The 14774-nt window shown below is 45.1% G+C and overlaps 1 protein-coding gene across 1 annotated transcript; it reads left to right on the plus strand.

Annotated features, from left to right (window-relative positions):
* Positions 1–25: 25 nt before the first annotated feature.
* ubb (ubiquitin B) lies at positions 26–2533 on the plus strand. Its single transcript, XM_034177499.1, is given in 3 exon segments — positions 26–167; positions 1037–1609; positions 1612–2533. Coding segments are annotated over 2 exon segments (1371 nt in total). The 5' UTR covers positions 26–167; positions 1037–1048; the 3' UTR covers positions 2422–2533.
* Positions 2534–14774: the final 12241 nt, after the last annotated feature.

Consider the following 14774-nt stretch of genomic DNA (forward strand, 5'->3'; position numbering starts at 1 on the left):
TGCTTCTGAGCGCTGGGAACTATTTTCAGAAGGCGGAAGGATATTGCCAAATGACGTACGCCTTCCATATATAAGACAGGCACCGTCATCGCTGCGGTAGTTTTTTTCGGCGGATGCTGAGGTCCTTACTCGTAAAGAAAGTGAAAGAGTGATTGACGCAGCGCTTTGTAAGTACATTTTAGTTAAATAGTGAATTGTTAAGCCTCATTTGTAAAGAACGTAAGAGCTAACGGTACTGTATCTAGGATTATGTCTATGCCGCGTGAGTGTGAAGTGGCCGCGCTTATTTCTTGTTTTTACGGTCGTTATACTTAGTGGCTGGCGTTTTTAATAGTATTTGTTCGTACTAGATTGTAACGGTGACTCAAGACGTTGTAGTATCGTTCATTAGCTCATAACGTTAGCTGAAGCGGAACAAAAGAATGAAATTAAAATGGCGCTCGCCCTAGAATGGGTGCGAGTTACCAGATACCCCTCCCCCACCCGGAGCGCCTTCATGACTCAACCGCCGCTCAGAAACCAGCTCCAGTAAAATACGAAATGGAGCCTGATCACGAAGTGGAGCGGACTGATTCTAAATATGATTCAATTAAGTACTCTTTTTTTTTTAAGCGAAATGGGGACTGATAATGACGAAATGGGGTAAAACGTAACGAAATAAACCAGATTATATGAATATGATTCAATTAAGTACTGTTGATTTGTTTCATGTCATGGCAACTGACAATAACGAAATGGTGCAGACTGTGGCTGAAGTTCCATCTCTAACACCAGATGGCGTACCTGCCCCAAGTACAAAAAGTACTGATCTCATCTCAAAACGCCAAGCAGTTAAATGAAAGCACTTAATTAGTCTACTCCATTTAGTTACATTTTACCCGCATTTTGACTGTCAGGCCCCATTTAGTATGGATTTTTTTAACAAATGTTAACTTTCAGTGCACGCTACTAAAAAAAAACAAACTGGTGAATTCAAACATGGTTGTCTTAAACAATGTGACGTCTTATAAAGTGCATGGTTTTATGTACTCTCTAGACAGGTGCAGTCATGCAGATCTTTGTGAAGACCCTCACCGGCAAGACCATCACCCTGGAAGTGGAGCCCAGTGACACCATTGAGAATGTAAAGGCCAAAATCCAGGACAAAGAAGGCATTCCACCTGATCAGCAGAGGCTGATCTTTGCTGGCAAGCAGCTGGAAGATGGTCGCACCCTCTCTGACTACAACATACAGAAGGAGTCCACCCTCCACCTTGTGCTCCGTCTGAGAGGTGGTATGCAGATCTTTGTCAAGACCCTCACCGGCAAAACCATCACCCTGGAGGTGGAGCCCAGTGACACCATTGAGAATGTAAAGGCCAAAATCCAGGACAAAGAAGGCATTCCACCTGATCAGCAGAGGCTGATCTTTGCTGGCAAGCAGCTGGAAGATGGTCGCACCCTCTCTGACTACAACATACAGAAGGAGTCCACCCTCCACCTTGTGCTCCGTCTGAGAGGTGGTATGCAGATCTTTGTCAAGACCCTCACCGGCAAAACCATCACCCTGGAGGTGGAGCCCAGTGACACCATTGAGAATGTAAAGGCCAAAATCCAGGACAAGAAGGCATTCCACCTGATCAGCAGAGGCTGATCTTTGCTGGCAAGCAGCTGGAAGATGGTCGCACCCTCTCCGACTACAACATACAGAAGGAGTCCACCCTCCACCTTGTGCTCCGTCTGAGAGGTGGTATGCAGATCTTTGTCAAGACCCTCACTGGCAAAACCATCACCCTGGAAGTGGAGCCCAGTGACACCATTGAGAATGTCAAGGCCAAAATCCAGGACAAAGAAGGCATTCCACCTGATCAGCAGAGGCTGATCTTTGCTGGCAAGCAGCTGGAAGATGGTCGCACCCTCTCCGACTACAACATCCAGAAGGAGTCCACCCTTCACCTTGTGCTCCGTCTGAGAGGTGGTATGCAGATCTTTGTGAAAACCCTGACTGGCAAGACCATCACCCTGGAGGTCGAGCCCAGTGACACCATTGAGAATGTCAAGGCCAAAATCCAGGACAAAGAAGGCATTCCACCTGATCAGCAGAGGCTGATCTTTGCTGGCAAACAGCTGGAAGATGGTCGCACCCTCTCCGACTACAACATCCAGAAAGAGTCCACCCTCCATCTTGTGCTCCGTCTGAGAGGTGGTATGCAGATCTTTGTCAAGACCCTCACCGGCAAAACCATCACCCTGGAGGTCGAGCCCAGTGACACCATTGAGAATGTCAAGGCCAAAATCCAGGACAAAGAAGGCATTCCACCTGATCAGCAGAGGCTGATCTTTGCTGGCAAACAGCTGGAAGATGGTCGCACCCTCTCCGACTACAACATACAGAAGGAGTCCACCCTCCACCTTGTGCTCCGTCTGAGAGGTGGCCAGTAAAAAATAGTATGAATAATAAATCCCTCAAACAAAATGACCTTTAAAGTGATGTGCATGCAGTGTAATGATTCCAAAGTTGTCATGTTACAGAAATAAAGTCTTTGAACATCAACTGTTTCTTGGTGTAACTGTCATACATGAAACTTAAATACCCCAGAATAATTTAAGTTGTTTACAGTTCTAGATGAAAGTTGGTCTAACTACAAATGTAAGTAAAGGTGTCGCTGCCTAAAAGGCTGAATTTGAGTGTGATGAGTTTGTGGCTTGTCTGGTTACGTTTTTGGCACAGTTGCAGCAACAGTTGAATTAATCACTTGATCAAGGAGTGAAACAATTACAGGTTTGAAAAATTAAATTTATGGGAAACCTGACCGCTTTAATACACGCCATAAATGGCTCCCTGTGATGGAAGAAGTTGCTCAATTTTGTGCTGTCTGATTAGCTTTGGGTATTGTTTTGCTGTTCAAATAAACTATAGGATGCATCTTAATATGGTTTGTATTCAAAATCGATTAAATATATTTACAATATTCCATTAACAATGGAGTGAATTTTTTTTAAACAAAAAGATGAGAACCACTTAATCACCTTTAAAATAAACTTGTGGGTCAAATTGAGTTAACCCCTGTAATATAAAAGCGTATATGAAAACACTAAAGCCCACACACCCACTCGTCACCAGTCTGGACTGTCACGTGTTCCGGTTGGACCTATCCGTATCGGAGCGAACCTGCTTCCGGAGAGGAAAAGGCAAAGCCAAGCTATTCTGTCGTAATGTAAAAAATACAATATCGGCAACTTGGTTTATTTTGTATTAGTCCTGGATGACAGAAATTAAAAAGTTGAAAAGCAAAAAATGTTTGAAATGGAAGCATCTGGATTCTCATTCATTTAAGTTAAGTCTACCTTTATTTTTTTGTTTTGTTCCCAAAACTATTTTTTGCTTGGATGTTTATATTTATAGTAGGATTTATTTTTTTTTGCTTGCGCTCCAAGGTCATGACCCCCAGTGCACATATGACAGTGCTGTGTAGCTGGTTGGTCAACCGTGTAACATCTTGTTTACTAAAGGCACTAAACTATATAATACAGCGTGTGACCAGGTAACATGTTGCCACCTAACAGCACAAAGTCCTAAAAATTAAAAACAAAAAACATTTTACTGTGTTACCCATCAAATCTAACATGGATCACAGAAGTCATGGGACAGGACACACCTGTCCTGTCAAAGGATATATTTGGGGTGATTCTTAGACTACGGGCACTTTTATGTCCCTTGATCATATTTAGTGAAAAAAAGGAAATTTCACACTTTTATAGTTATCTTTACAATGAAAGTGTTTATTTGTCTAGTAGTCTATGATGACTTTTTCACCTTTTTTCAGCATCATTATATGCAAATATTGCCGTTTTGTGCTTGTCCCACACCCAGACTTATGATCTTCAATGATAAAAATGAATAGTAAACAAACGTTTTTTCTAATGTTTAAAATATCTCTGAATAAAATATCAGTAAAATATCAAAACATAATTGGGGTATTCAATGTCATACAACTGTTGTGATTTTTTTTAAACGAAATGTAGTGTCCCCACACTATTGCCGTAATTTCCACCACAACAATAATGTCCCTTTAAAAAGTTTGTATGAAAGATTGTTTGGGTAGTTTCTATGGAGATAAACAGTAACATCAGAGCACGTCACAACAAACAGTTGCCCCAAGGCGCTTTATATTGTAAGGCAATGGTGTGGTGGAAATTACATTTACAAGGCCAATAGTGCCCGTAGTTAAAGAATCACCCATTTATATGTATAAACACACACATGGTAAATATTTACACCGCTTCATGCGATCTCACAATGATTGCTTATCATTAAAGGTGATTGGACAGGGGGCGGGGGAGGGGGGGTATGACTCCGGGCCTTTGTAGCCAATCATAATGCTACAATTAGGTCCAGTATTTTTTGACAGATAAGCTACTGGGCCTATGCTATGTCTGCAGGCTGCCAGCAGCTGAGCTCTGTGGGCCGGTGCATGTCCTGGACCAGGAGAGTTACCATAAAAAAAAAAGACTGCCATCGGCCCATTTATTGATCAGCCCACTGACAAAAATCCCAGTACTCTTAATAACCAATCCACCTTTGGTCTCCTCACTGATTTTTGCAGATGATGTGGTCGGCTTCATTGGCCTGTGACCTCCAACACTCCCTGGATTGGTTCACAGCCAAGTGTCAAGCAGCTGGGATGAGGATCAGCACCTCTAAATCTGAGGCTATGGTTCTCAGCAGGAAACCGATGGATTGCCGACTCCGGGTAGGGGATGAGGTCTTTCCCCAAGGTAGTTGAAATACCCAAGGAGTTCAAGTACCTCGGGGTCTTGTTCATGAGTGTCGGGACAATGGAGTGCCTGTATTTCAGGCGCCTCTCCTGTGGAACCAGCTCCCAATTCAGATCAGGGAGACAGACACCCTCTCTACTTTTAAGATTAGGCTTAAAACTTTCCTTTTTGCTAAAGCTTATAGTTAGGGCTGGATCAGTGACCCTGAACCATCCCTTAGTTATGCTGCTATAGACGTAGACTGCTGGGGGTTCCCATGATGCACTGAGTGTTTCTTTCTCTTTTTGCTGTGTAGCACCACTCTGCATTTAATCATTAGTGATTGATCTCTGCTCCCCTCCACAGCATTCTTTTTTCCTGGTTCTCTCCCTCAAGCCCCAACCAGTCCTAGCAGAAGACTGCCCCTCCCTGAGCCTGGTTCTGTGCTGGAGGTTTCTTCCTGTTAAAAGGGAGTTTGTTTCCTTCCCACTGTAGCCAAGTGCTTGCTCACAGGGGGTCGTTTTGACCGTTGGGGTTTTACATAATTATTGTATGGCCTTGCCTTACAATATAAAGCGCCTTGGGGCAACGGTTTGTTGTGATTTGGCGCTATATAAAAAATTGATTGATTGATTGATTGATATTAATACTAGGCAAGTATGAATGAATATTGACCCTCATTACCATCAAAAACCCTCATGACCATAGGCCATGACCCAACCATCAGAACAGAAAGAACTAGGTCACAGGTACAAGAGGCCGAAATGGGCTTCCTGAGGAGGGTGGCTGGTGTCTCCTTTAGAGATAAGGTGAGAAACTCAGTCATCCGTGGAGAGCTCAGGAGAGCCGCTGCTCCTTCATGTTGAAAGGAACCAGCTGAGGTGGCTCAGGCATCTGGTAAGGATGCCACGTGGGCACCTCCTGAGGGAGGTCTTCCAGACACGTCCACACAAACCCAAATGCTCAAATTCATTAAATAGATTAAGTAGTGCAAACTCAAAGCTTCATAAAAAAACATTTATTTACTTAAATATTTCAAGTTGGTGTAACATGGTCCTTTCTTTTTGAGTAAATGAAACTCTGAAGTTTTGATTGACCTGACTGATTGTATATTAAGTAAAGAAAAACTTCAAAGGCATAAGTTAAGCACAACTTAAAGAATGAAGTAATTATATATTTGAATTCCACTTATTTCTTCAGCATTATAGCATGTTGTCTGATGTCAGCAGCGTGTGGTGGGTGTGGTGAGGAAGGATATGAAAGCACACAACATGTTTATGTCAACAGGAAAATGTTTGAGATGACTTAATGAGTACTTTAGCAGGGGTGGTGGAAAAGTGGTTAGTACACTTTGTTTTGGTGCAGAAGGTTCCCAGTTCAAACTCCACCTTGGCCACATTTCTCCATGGAATGTGGAGTGTCAGGAAGGACATCCAGTGTAAAACCTGCGCCAAATCAACATGCAGATCCCGGGGAAGACCCAGGACTAGGTAGAGAGATTATATCTCCACACTAGCCTGGGAACGTCTCGGGATCCCCCAGTCAGAGATGGTTAACGTAGCACGGGAAGGGAAGTCTGGGGTCCCCTGCTGGAGCCGTTGCTCCCAGCGACCCGATCCGGAATAAGTGGTTGAAGATGAGTGAGTGAGTGAGTGAGTGATATGTCATATGTCACAGAATCTAATGGACATCAACCTTGTTTGAGCTTCACTTTGGAAGCCAAGCATTCATTGACACATCTTCACTGTACTCTATACTCACAAGAACATGAGCAAGGACTAAAAATATCTCATTGTTGTTGGTGCCTTCTGGTACTGGTAACGCCTTTCTTTACCTGTTAAAGACGCTCAACGAACAAACTAATCCAGTTATCTTCAAGCACACGAGGTTATATGATTCACCTCAGTACAAGAACTTAAAAAGGTTGATAACAGACTGGAGCCAAAGACTAACAGCTCACATTAGCACAGCTGTTGCACCGTCACAATACAAGGTGATTGGAAATCCTGTTACATAGGTCTAAGGTTAAGATCAAAGCAGATGTCACTGTCTAAAAATAATAGATAATATATATAAAAATAATATATAAATCAATTTGAACCAACACCAAACTAACACACACACAAAACAAAAACCCTGGAACGACAGGACACAACAAATTTATTTTTTGCTTTTTCCTTTAGGCGGTGTAGTGGCCAAGCAGAAGGTTGTAATGGAACATGGAGTTGCAACAAGAAGGGCATTCTGTATAAAATTTATGTTAAATCAACATGCAAATCCATATTGAATCTGTCGTGGTCAGCGAGGCGTCCAGGGGGTATCCGAAAAAGATGCCCGAGCCACCTCAACTGACTCCTTTCGACGTGGAGGAGCAGCGGCTCGACTCCGAGCTCCTCCCGAGTGACCGAGCTCCTCACCCTATCTCTAAGGGAGCGCCCAGCCACCCTGCGGAGGAAACTCATCTCAGCCGCTTGTACTCGCGATCTCATTCTTTCGGTCATGAGCCAAATCTCATGACCATAGGTGAGGATCGGAACGTAGATCGATCGGTAAATCGAGAGCTTTGCCCCCCTACTCAGCTCTCTCTTCACCACGACGGTCCGATACAGCGACCGCATCACTGCAGATGCTGCACCAATCCGTCTATCGATCTCACACTCCATCCGTCCCTCACTCGTGAACAAGACCCCGAGATACTTAAACTCCTCCACTTGAGGCAAGGACACTCCACCGACCTGAAGAGGGCAAAGTATCTTTTTCCGGTCGAGAACCATGGCCTCGGATTTGGAGGTGCTGATTTTCACCCCGGACGCTTCACACTCGGCTGTCAACCGCCCCAGTGCACGCTGAAGGTCCTGATTTGAGGAAGCCACAGAACCACAATCGTCCGCAAACAGCAGAGACGAGATTCTGTGGTTCCCAAACCATACCCCCTCTACACCCTGGCTTGCACCTAGAAATTCTGTCCATAAAAATAATGAACAGACCAGTGACAAAGGGCAGCCCTGGTGAGGCCAACGTGCACTGGAAACAGGTTTGACTTACTACCGGCAATGCGAACCAAGCTCCTGTTGGGGTCGTACAGGGACCGGTTACTCTGGAATAGACCTTACCGGGGAGGCTGAGGAGTGTGATCCCCCTATAGTTGGAACACACCCTCCGATCCCCCTTCTTAAACAGAGGGACCACCACCCTGTCTGCCAATTCAGAGGCACTGTCCCCGATCGCAACGCGATGTTGCAGAGGCGTGTCAGCCAAGACAGCCCCACAACATCCAGAGACTTAAGGTACTCAGGACGGATTTCATCCACCCAGGAGCCTTGCCACCGAGGAGCTTTCTAACCACCTCGGTGACTTCGGCCTGGGTAATGATGAGTCCGCCTCCGAGTCCCCAGTCCTCTGCTTCCTCTTCGGAAGGACGTGACGATGGGATTGAGGAGATTCTCGAAGTACTCCTTCCACCACCCGACAACATCCCCAGTCCGGGTCAACAGCTCCCCACCGCACCGTAAACAGTGCTGGTGGAGAGCTTGCTGAGGCGTCGGAACGGTTTTGCCAGAACTCTTCTAGGCTGACCGATAGTCCTCCTCCATAGCTTTCCCCGAACTCCCTCCCAGACCCGAGGTTTTTTTCCTCTGCGACTGCACGGGCCTGCGGCACGCTGGCCTGCCCGGTACCTGTCCAGCTGCCTCTGGGGTCCCCACCTACCAACAAAGATAAGTAGGACTCCTTCAGCTTGATGCATCCCTTACTTCCGGTGTCCACCACGGTTCGGGGATTGCCGCCGCGACAGCACCAGAGACCTTGCGACCAAAGCAACGAGCATCCGCATCGATAACGGAGGTGGAGAACATGGTCCACTCGGATTCCATGTCTCCAACCTCCCCCATGGATCTGGAGAGAGCTCTCCCGGAGGTGGGATTTGAAGACCTCGCTGACAGAGGGTTCCGCAGTCGTTCCCAGCAGACCTCTCACGATACGTTTTGGCCTGCCAGGTCTTACCGCTTCCTACCCTCCCACGGATCCAACTCACCACCAGGTGGTGATCAGTCGACAGCTCTGCCCCTCTCTTCACTTGAGTGTCCGAGACACGTGGCCGAAGGTCAGATGATACGACTACAAAGTCGATCATCGACCTCCGACTCAGGGTGTCCTGGTGCGCTGAAGGAATGTGCTATTTTATTTACTTTATTTTAAGAAATGCAGCGCAACATAACTTATATTTGAAGCCTCACATCATTAAGTATTCACTCAGAATCAATTAACTAATAATAGCTTTAATCTCTAACTTACTTCTCAGTTCTTAGCCAATAGGAACTGCACACATACCTTAAAATGTCATTGTTCTCACTCACCTCTTGCTGTTCACAGATTGCTGACTGTAAATCATTTATGGACATAATGGATGCATTAGGATTCCAGCAAAGCATTCGGGGTTCAACACACATTAGTGGAAATACCCTGGATTTGGTTCTTGCATGTGGTCTTACTGTCACCAATATTGACATCATGCCTCTTGCACTGGTGGTGCTCTTATAGGTTTACAGTTTTCGCTGCTGTGGTTTAGTGGACAAGTGAACAGAATCTTATTTATCATTGCGGTGACACATCAACTCTTTAACTGTGACTGAACTCGGAGTTAGACTGCCTGATGTCTTAGCATCACTTTTGGAAAATGCCCAATCAGTAGACAGTCTTGTGGACAGTTTAAACTCAGCGCTCAAACTACACTCCACATGATTGCGCCACCTATATTAAAACCACCCCCCACCACCACCAAAACACAGTGATTACTTGCGTGACCTCAAGCATAAGGCTAGAGGTCTAGAATGGAAATGGCACAGTTCAAAACTAGAAGTGTTCCACCGCATGTGGCGTGATTCTATCTTAGACTATAAGCATGCATTATTGGCTACAAAGCCAGTAGTGCATGCCGAACCAGACAGTCATGGATGATTTGTCCTTTGGCGTTGCAATATATGCACTCTCCAGCAGAAATCTTATGCTGCCTCTCTGTTGGTGTTAATTTGGCCCTGCCAAGCTGCATAAGCTCGTCTGTAGGGGGCGTCAGAGTGCTGGGGAGTGCAACGCCGGTGGAGCTAGTGGTAGGAAGGACAGAAGGAGTCTCCTGCCACAGGGATAACAACTGTTTGGAGGTCGTATGTCCTCGCATTGGATGATTGAAGACCATCTTAAACCGCTGGTGAAAGACCAGTAAGAATCTAAAACTGCAGTCGGTGCTCCAGAGGGCTATAACCCAGGCTGGGCGTCCCCCGGAGCAGGAAGGTTTATGTATGCGATTCGGCGCTGTCTGTGGAATAGTGCGACGTGCGCTGGAAAAAACTCTTGAGACAGGCTCGGGATGACAAATGATAGGTTTGGGAAGGCTGCAGCTAATGGATGTCAGGGGCAGGAGGCTGAACCAGTGGGTGGGGTGGTGGTGGTGCGGAGGTTAGCTGAGACAACTGGGTAGAGAGTGCTGTGATGAATGCATCAGACTGAGATACCTGTTGAGTTGATGTGCTGAGCTGGTTGAGAAAGGCCGTGATCTGTTGCTGCTGTTGACTGAGGAATGTGAGCTGAGGGCCTGATGCAACTTGTCTGCTCCCGCTCAGTCCACGACGTGGGCCAGAAACTCCTGTTAACAGCAAAGCCATGGAATTGACCAGGTTGGACCCAAAAATGCAAGAAGCTGTGTGAGAGCAAAAATGGAGCAACAATGTATTGGAAGGTAAATACAGATAGGAATGGAATTGAAATGTGCAGAGGTCGCTGGAATCAGAAGGCACAGGCTGGAACAGGACTTAACAGTCTTTTTCAAGACTTTTTTACTTTTTTTTACTTTTTCACCGTGCTCCAACGCCTAAAGAAGACCTCTAACGGTCGAAGCATCGCGACGGAGCTCTTTTAATCAGCTAACCTTCATCAGCGTTGGCAAGCTAACTAGCTTGCTAACGCTTTCGTTTTATTTTTATTTTATTTTTTAGCAGTGTTGTCCGTGCTGCTCCACAGCCTGGCCTAGTGGGATTTTTATTTTATTTTTTACCACTGTTGTCGTGTGTTACCTGTGCTGCTCCACAGCCTGTCCAGTGGATTTTTATTTATTTTTTACCACTGTTGTCGTGCGTTACCTGTGCTGCTCCACAGCCTGTCCAGTGGATTTTTATTTTATTTTTTTACCACTGTTGTCGTGCGTTCCTGTGCTGCGTCCACAGCCTGTCCAGTGGATTTTATTTTATTTTTTACCACTGTTGTCGTGCGTTACCTGTGCTGCTCCACAGCCTGTCCAGTGGATTTTTTATTTTATTTTTTACCACTGTTGTCGTGCGTTACCGTGCTGCTCCACAGCCTGTCCAGTGGATTTTTATTTATTTTTTACCACTGTTGTCGTGCGTTACCTGTGCTGCTCCACAGCCTGTCCAGTGGATTTTTATTTTATTTTTTACCACTGTTGTCGTGCGTTACCTGTGCTGCTCCACAGCCTGTCCAGTGGATTTTTATTTTATTTTTTAACCACTGTTGTCGTGCGTTACCTGTGCTGCTCCACAGCCTGTTCATGGATTTTTATTTATTTTTTACCACTGTTGTCGTGCGTTACCTGTGCTGCTCCACAGGCCTGTTCAGTGGATTTTTGTTTTGTTTTTTGGCACTGTTGTCGTGCGTTACCTGTGGCTGCTCCACAGCCTGTTCAGTGATTTTTGTTTTGTTTTTGGCACTGTTGTCGGGTGTTTACCTGTGCTGCTCCGCAGCCTGTCCAGTGGATTTTTATTTTATTTTTTACCACTGTTGTCGTGTGTTACCTGTGCTGCTCCGCAGCCTGTCCAGTGGATTTTTATTTTATTATTATTATTATTATTATTATTATTATTTATTTATTTATTTTTTTTTTTAAGCACTGTTGTCGTGCGTTACCTGTGCTGCTCCACAGCCTGTTCAGTGGATTTTTGTTTTGTTTTTTGGCGCTGTTGTCGTGCGTTACCTGTGCTGCTCCACAGCCTGTCCAGTGGATTTTTATTTTATTTTTTAGCACTGTTGTCGTGCGTTACCTGTGCTGCTCCACAGCCTGTCCAGTGGATTTTATTTTGTTTTAGCACTGTTGTCGTGCGTTACCTGTGCTGCTCCACAGCCTGTCTAGTGGATTTTTATTTGTTTAGCACTGTTGTCGTGCGTTACCTGTGCTGCTCCACAGCCTGTCTAGTGGATTTTTATTTGTTTTAGCACTGTTGTCGTGCGTTACCTGTGCTGCTCCACAGCCTGTCTAGTGGATTTCTATTTTGTTTTAGCACTGTTGTCGTGCGTACCTGTGCTGCTCCACAGCCTGTCTAGTGGATTTCTATTTTGTTTTAGCACTGTTGTCGTGCGTTACCTGTGCTGCTCCACAGCCTGTCCAGTGGATTTTTATTTATTTTTTAGCACTGTTGTTGTGCGTTACCTGTGCTGCTCCACAGCCTGTCTAGTGATTTTTATTTTATTTTAGCACTGTTGTCGTGCGTTACCTGTGCTGCTCCACAGCCTGTCTAGTGGATTTTTATTTTGTTTTAGCACTGTTGTCGTGCGTTGCCTGTGCTGCTCCACAGCCTGTCCAGTGGATTTTTTATTTTTATTTAATTTTATTTTTTAGCACTGTTGTTGTGGCGTTACCTGTGCTGCTCCACAGGCCTGTCTAGTGGATTTTTATTTTATTTTAGCACTGTTGTCGTGCGTTACCTGTGCTGCTCCACAGCCTGTCTAGTGTCGGATCCCTGTTTGGGAATCCGCTAGCTTAGCATAGCTACTAGCTCTTAGCCTTTTAGCATGGCGGCTTCTCCTGTCTCTCCGTACTTTTCTGCTCTGGGTGTGAAATGTTTAGTTATTCCTCGGCCTCTTTTAGCAGTAACGGTACATGTAATAAGTGCAGCTTATTCGTAGCTTTGGAGGCCAGGCTGGGCGAATTGGAGGCTCGGCTCCGCACCGTGGAAAATTCTACAGCTAGCCAGGCCCCTGTAGTCGGTGCGGACCAAGGTAGCTTAGCCGCCGTTAGTTCCCCCCTGGCAGACCCCGTGCAGTCGGGAAGGCAGGCTGACTGGGTGACTGTGAGGAGGAAGCGTAGCCCTAAACAGAAGCCCCGTGTACACCGTCAACCCGTTCACATCTCTAACCGTTTTTCCCCACTCGACGATACACTCGCCGAGGATCAAACTCTGGTTATTGGCGACTCTGTTTTGAGAAATGTGAAGTTAGCGACACCAGCAACCATTGTCAATTGTCTTCCGGGGGCCAGAGCAGGCGACATCGAAGGACATTTGAAATTGCTGGCTAAGGCTAAGCGTAAATTTGGTAAGATTGTAATTCACGTCGGCAGTAATGACACTCGGTTACGCCAATCGGAGGTCACTAAAATTAACATTGAATCGGTGTGTAACTTTGCAAAAACAATGTCGGACTCTGTTGTTTTCTCTGGGCCCCTCCCCAATCAGACCGGGAGTGACATGTTTAGCCGCATGTTCTCCTTGAATTGCTGGCTGTCTGAGTGGTGTCCAAAAAATGAGGTGGGCTTCATTGATAATTGGCAAAGCTTCTGGGGAAAACCTGGTCTTGTTAGGAGAGACGGCATCCATCCCACTTTAGAGGGAGCAGCTCTCATTTCTAGAAATCTGGCCAATTTTTTGGGATCCTCCAAACTGTGACTGTCTAGCGTTGGGACCAGGAGGCAGAGCTGTGGTCTTATACACCTCTCTGCAGCTTCTCTCCCCCTGCCATCCCCCTATTACCCCATCCCCGTAGAGACGGTGCCTGCTCCCAGACCACCAATAACTAGCAAAAATCTATTTAAGCATAAAAATTCAAAAATAAAAAATAATATAGCACCTTCAATTGCACCACAGACTAAAACAGTTAAATGTGGTCTATTAAACATTAGGTCTCTTTCTTCTAAGTCCCTGTTGGTAAATGATATAATAATTGATCAACGTATTGATTTATTCTGCCTAACAGAAACTTGGTTACAGCAGGATGAATATGTTAGTTTAAATGAGTCAACACCCCCGAGTCACACTAACTGTCAGAATGCTCGTAGCACAGGCCGGGGCGGAGGATTAGCAGCAATCTTCCATTCCAGCTTATTAATTAATCAAAAACCTAGACAGAGCTTTAATTCATTTGAAAGCTTGTCTCTTAGTCTTGTCCATCCAAATTGGAAGTCCCAAAAACCAGTTTTATTTGTTATTATCTATCGTCCACCTGGTCGTTACTGTGAGTTTCTCTGTGAATTTTCAGACCTTTTGTCTGACTTAGTGCTTAGCTCAGACAAGATAATTATAGTGGGCGATTTTAACATCCACACAGATGCTGAGAATGACAGCCTCAACACTGCATTTAATCTATTATTAGACTCTATCGGCTTTGCTCAAAAAGTAAATGAGTCCACCCACCACTTTAATCATATTTTAGATCTTGTTCTGACTTATGGTATGGAAATAGAAGACTTAACAGTATTCCCTGAAAACTCCCTTTTGTCTGATCATTTTTTAATAACATTTACATTTACCCTGATGGACTACCCTGCAGTGGGGAATAAGTTTCATTACACTAGAAGTCTTTCAGAAAGCGCTGTAACTAGGTTTAAGGATATGATTCCTTCTTTATGTTCTCTAATGTCATATACCAACACAGAGCAGAGTAGCTACCTAAACTCTGTAAGGGAGTTAGAGTATCTTGTCAATAGTTTTACATCCTCATTGAAGACAGCTTTGGATGCTGTAGCTCCTCTGAAAAAGAGAGCTTTAAATCAGAAGTGTCTGACTCCGTGGTATAACTCACAAACTCGTAGCTTAAAGCAGATAACCCGTAAGTTGGAGAGGAAATGGCGTCTCACTAATTTAGAAGATCTTCACTTAGCCTGGAAAAAGAGTTTGTTGCTCTATAAGAAAGCCCTTCGTGAAGCTAGGACATCTTTCTACTCATCACTAATTGAAGAAAATAAGAACAACCCCAGGTTTCTTTTCAGCACTGTAGCCAGGCTGACAAAGAGTCAGAGCTCTATTGAGCTGAGTATTCCA

Source organism: Thalassophryne amazonica, chromosome 9, assembly GCF_902500255.1.
Source record: "Thalassophryne amazonica chromosome 9, fThaAma1.1, whole genome shotgun sequence".
In the NCBI taxonomy this organism is placed as follows: Eukaryota; Metazoa; Chordata; class Actinopteri; order Batrachoidiformes; family Batrachoididae; genus Thalassophryne; species Thalassophryne amazonica.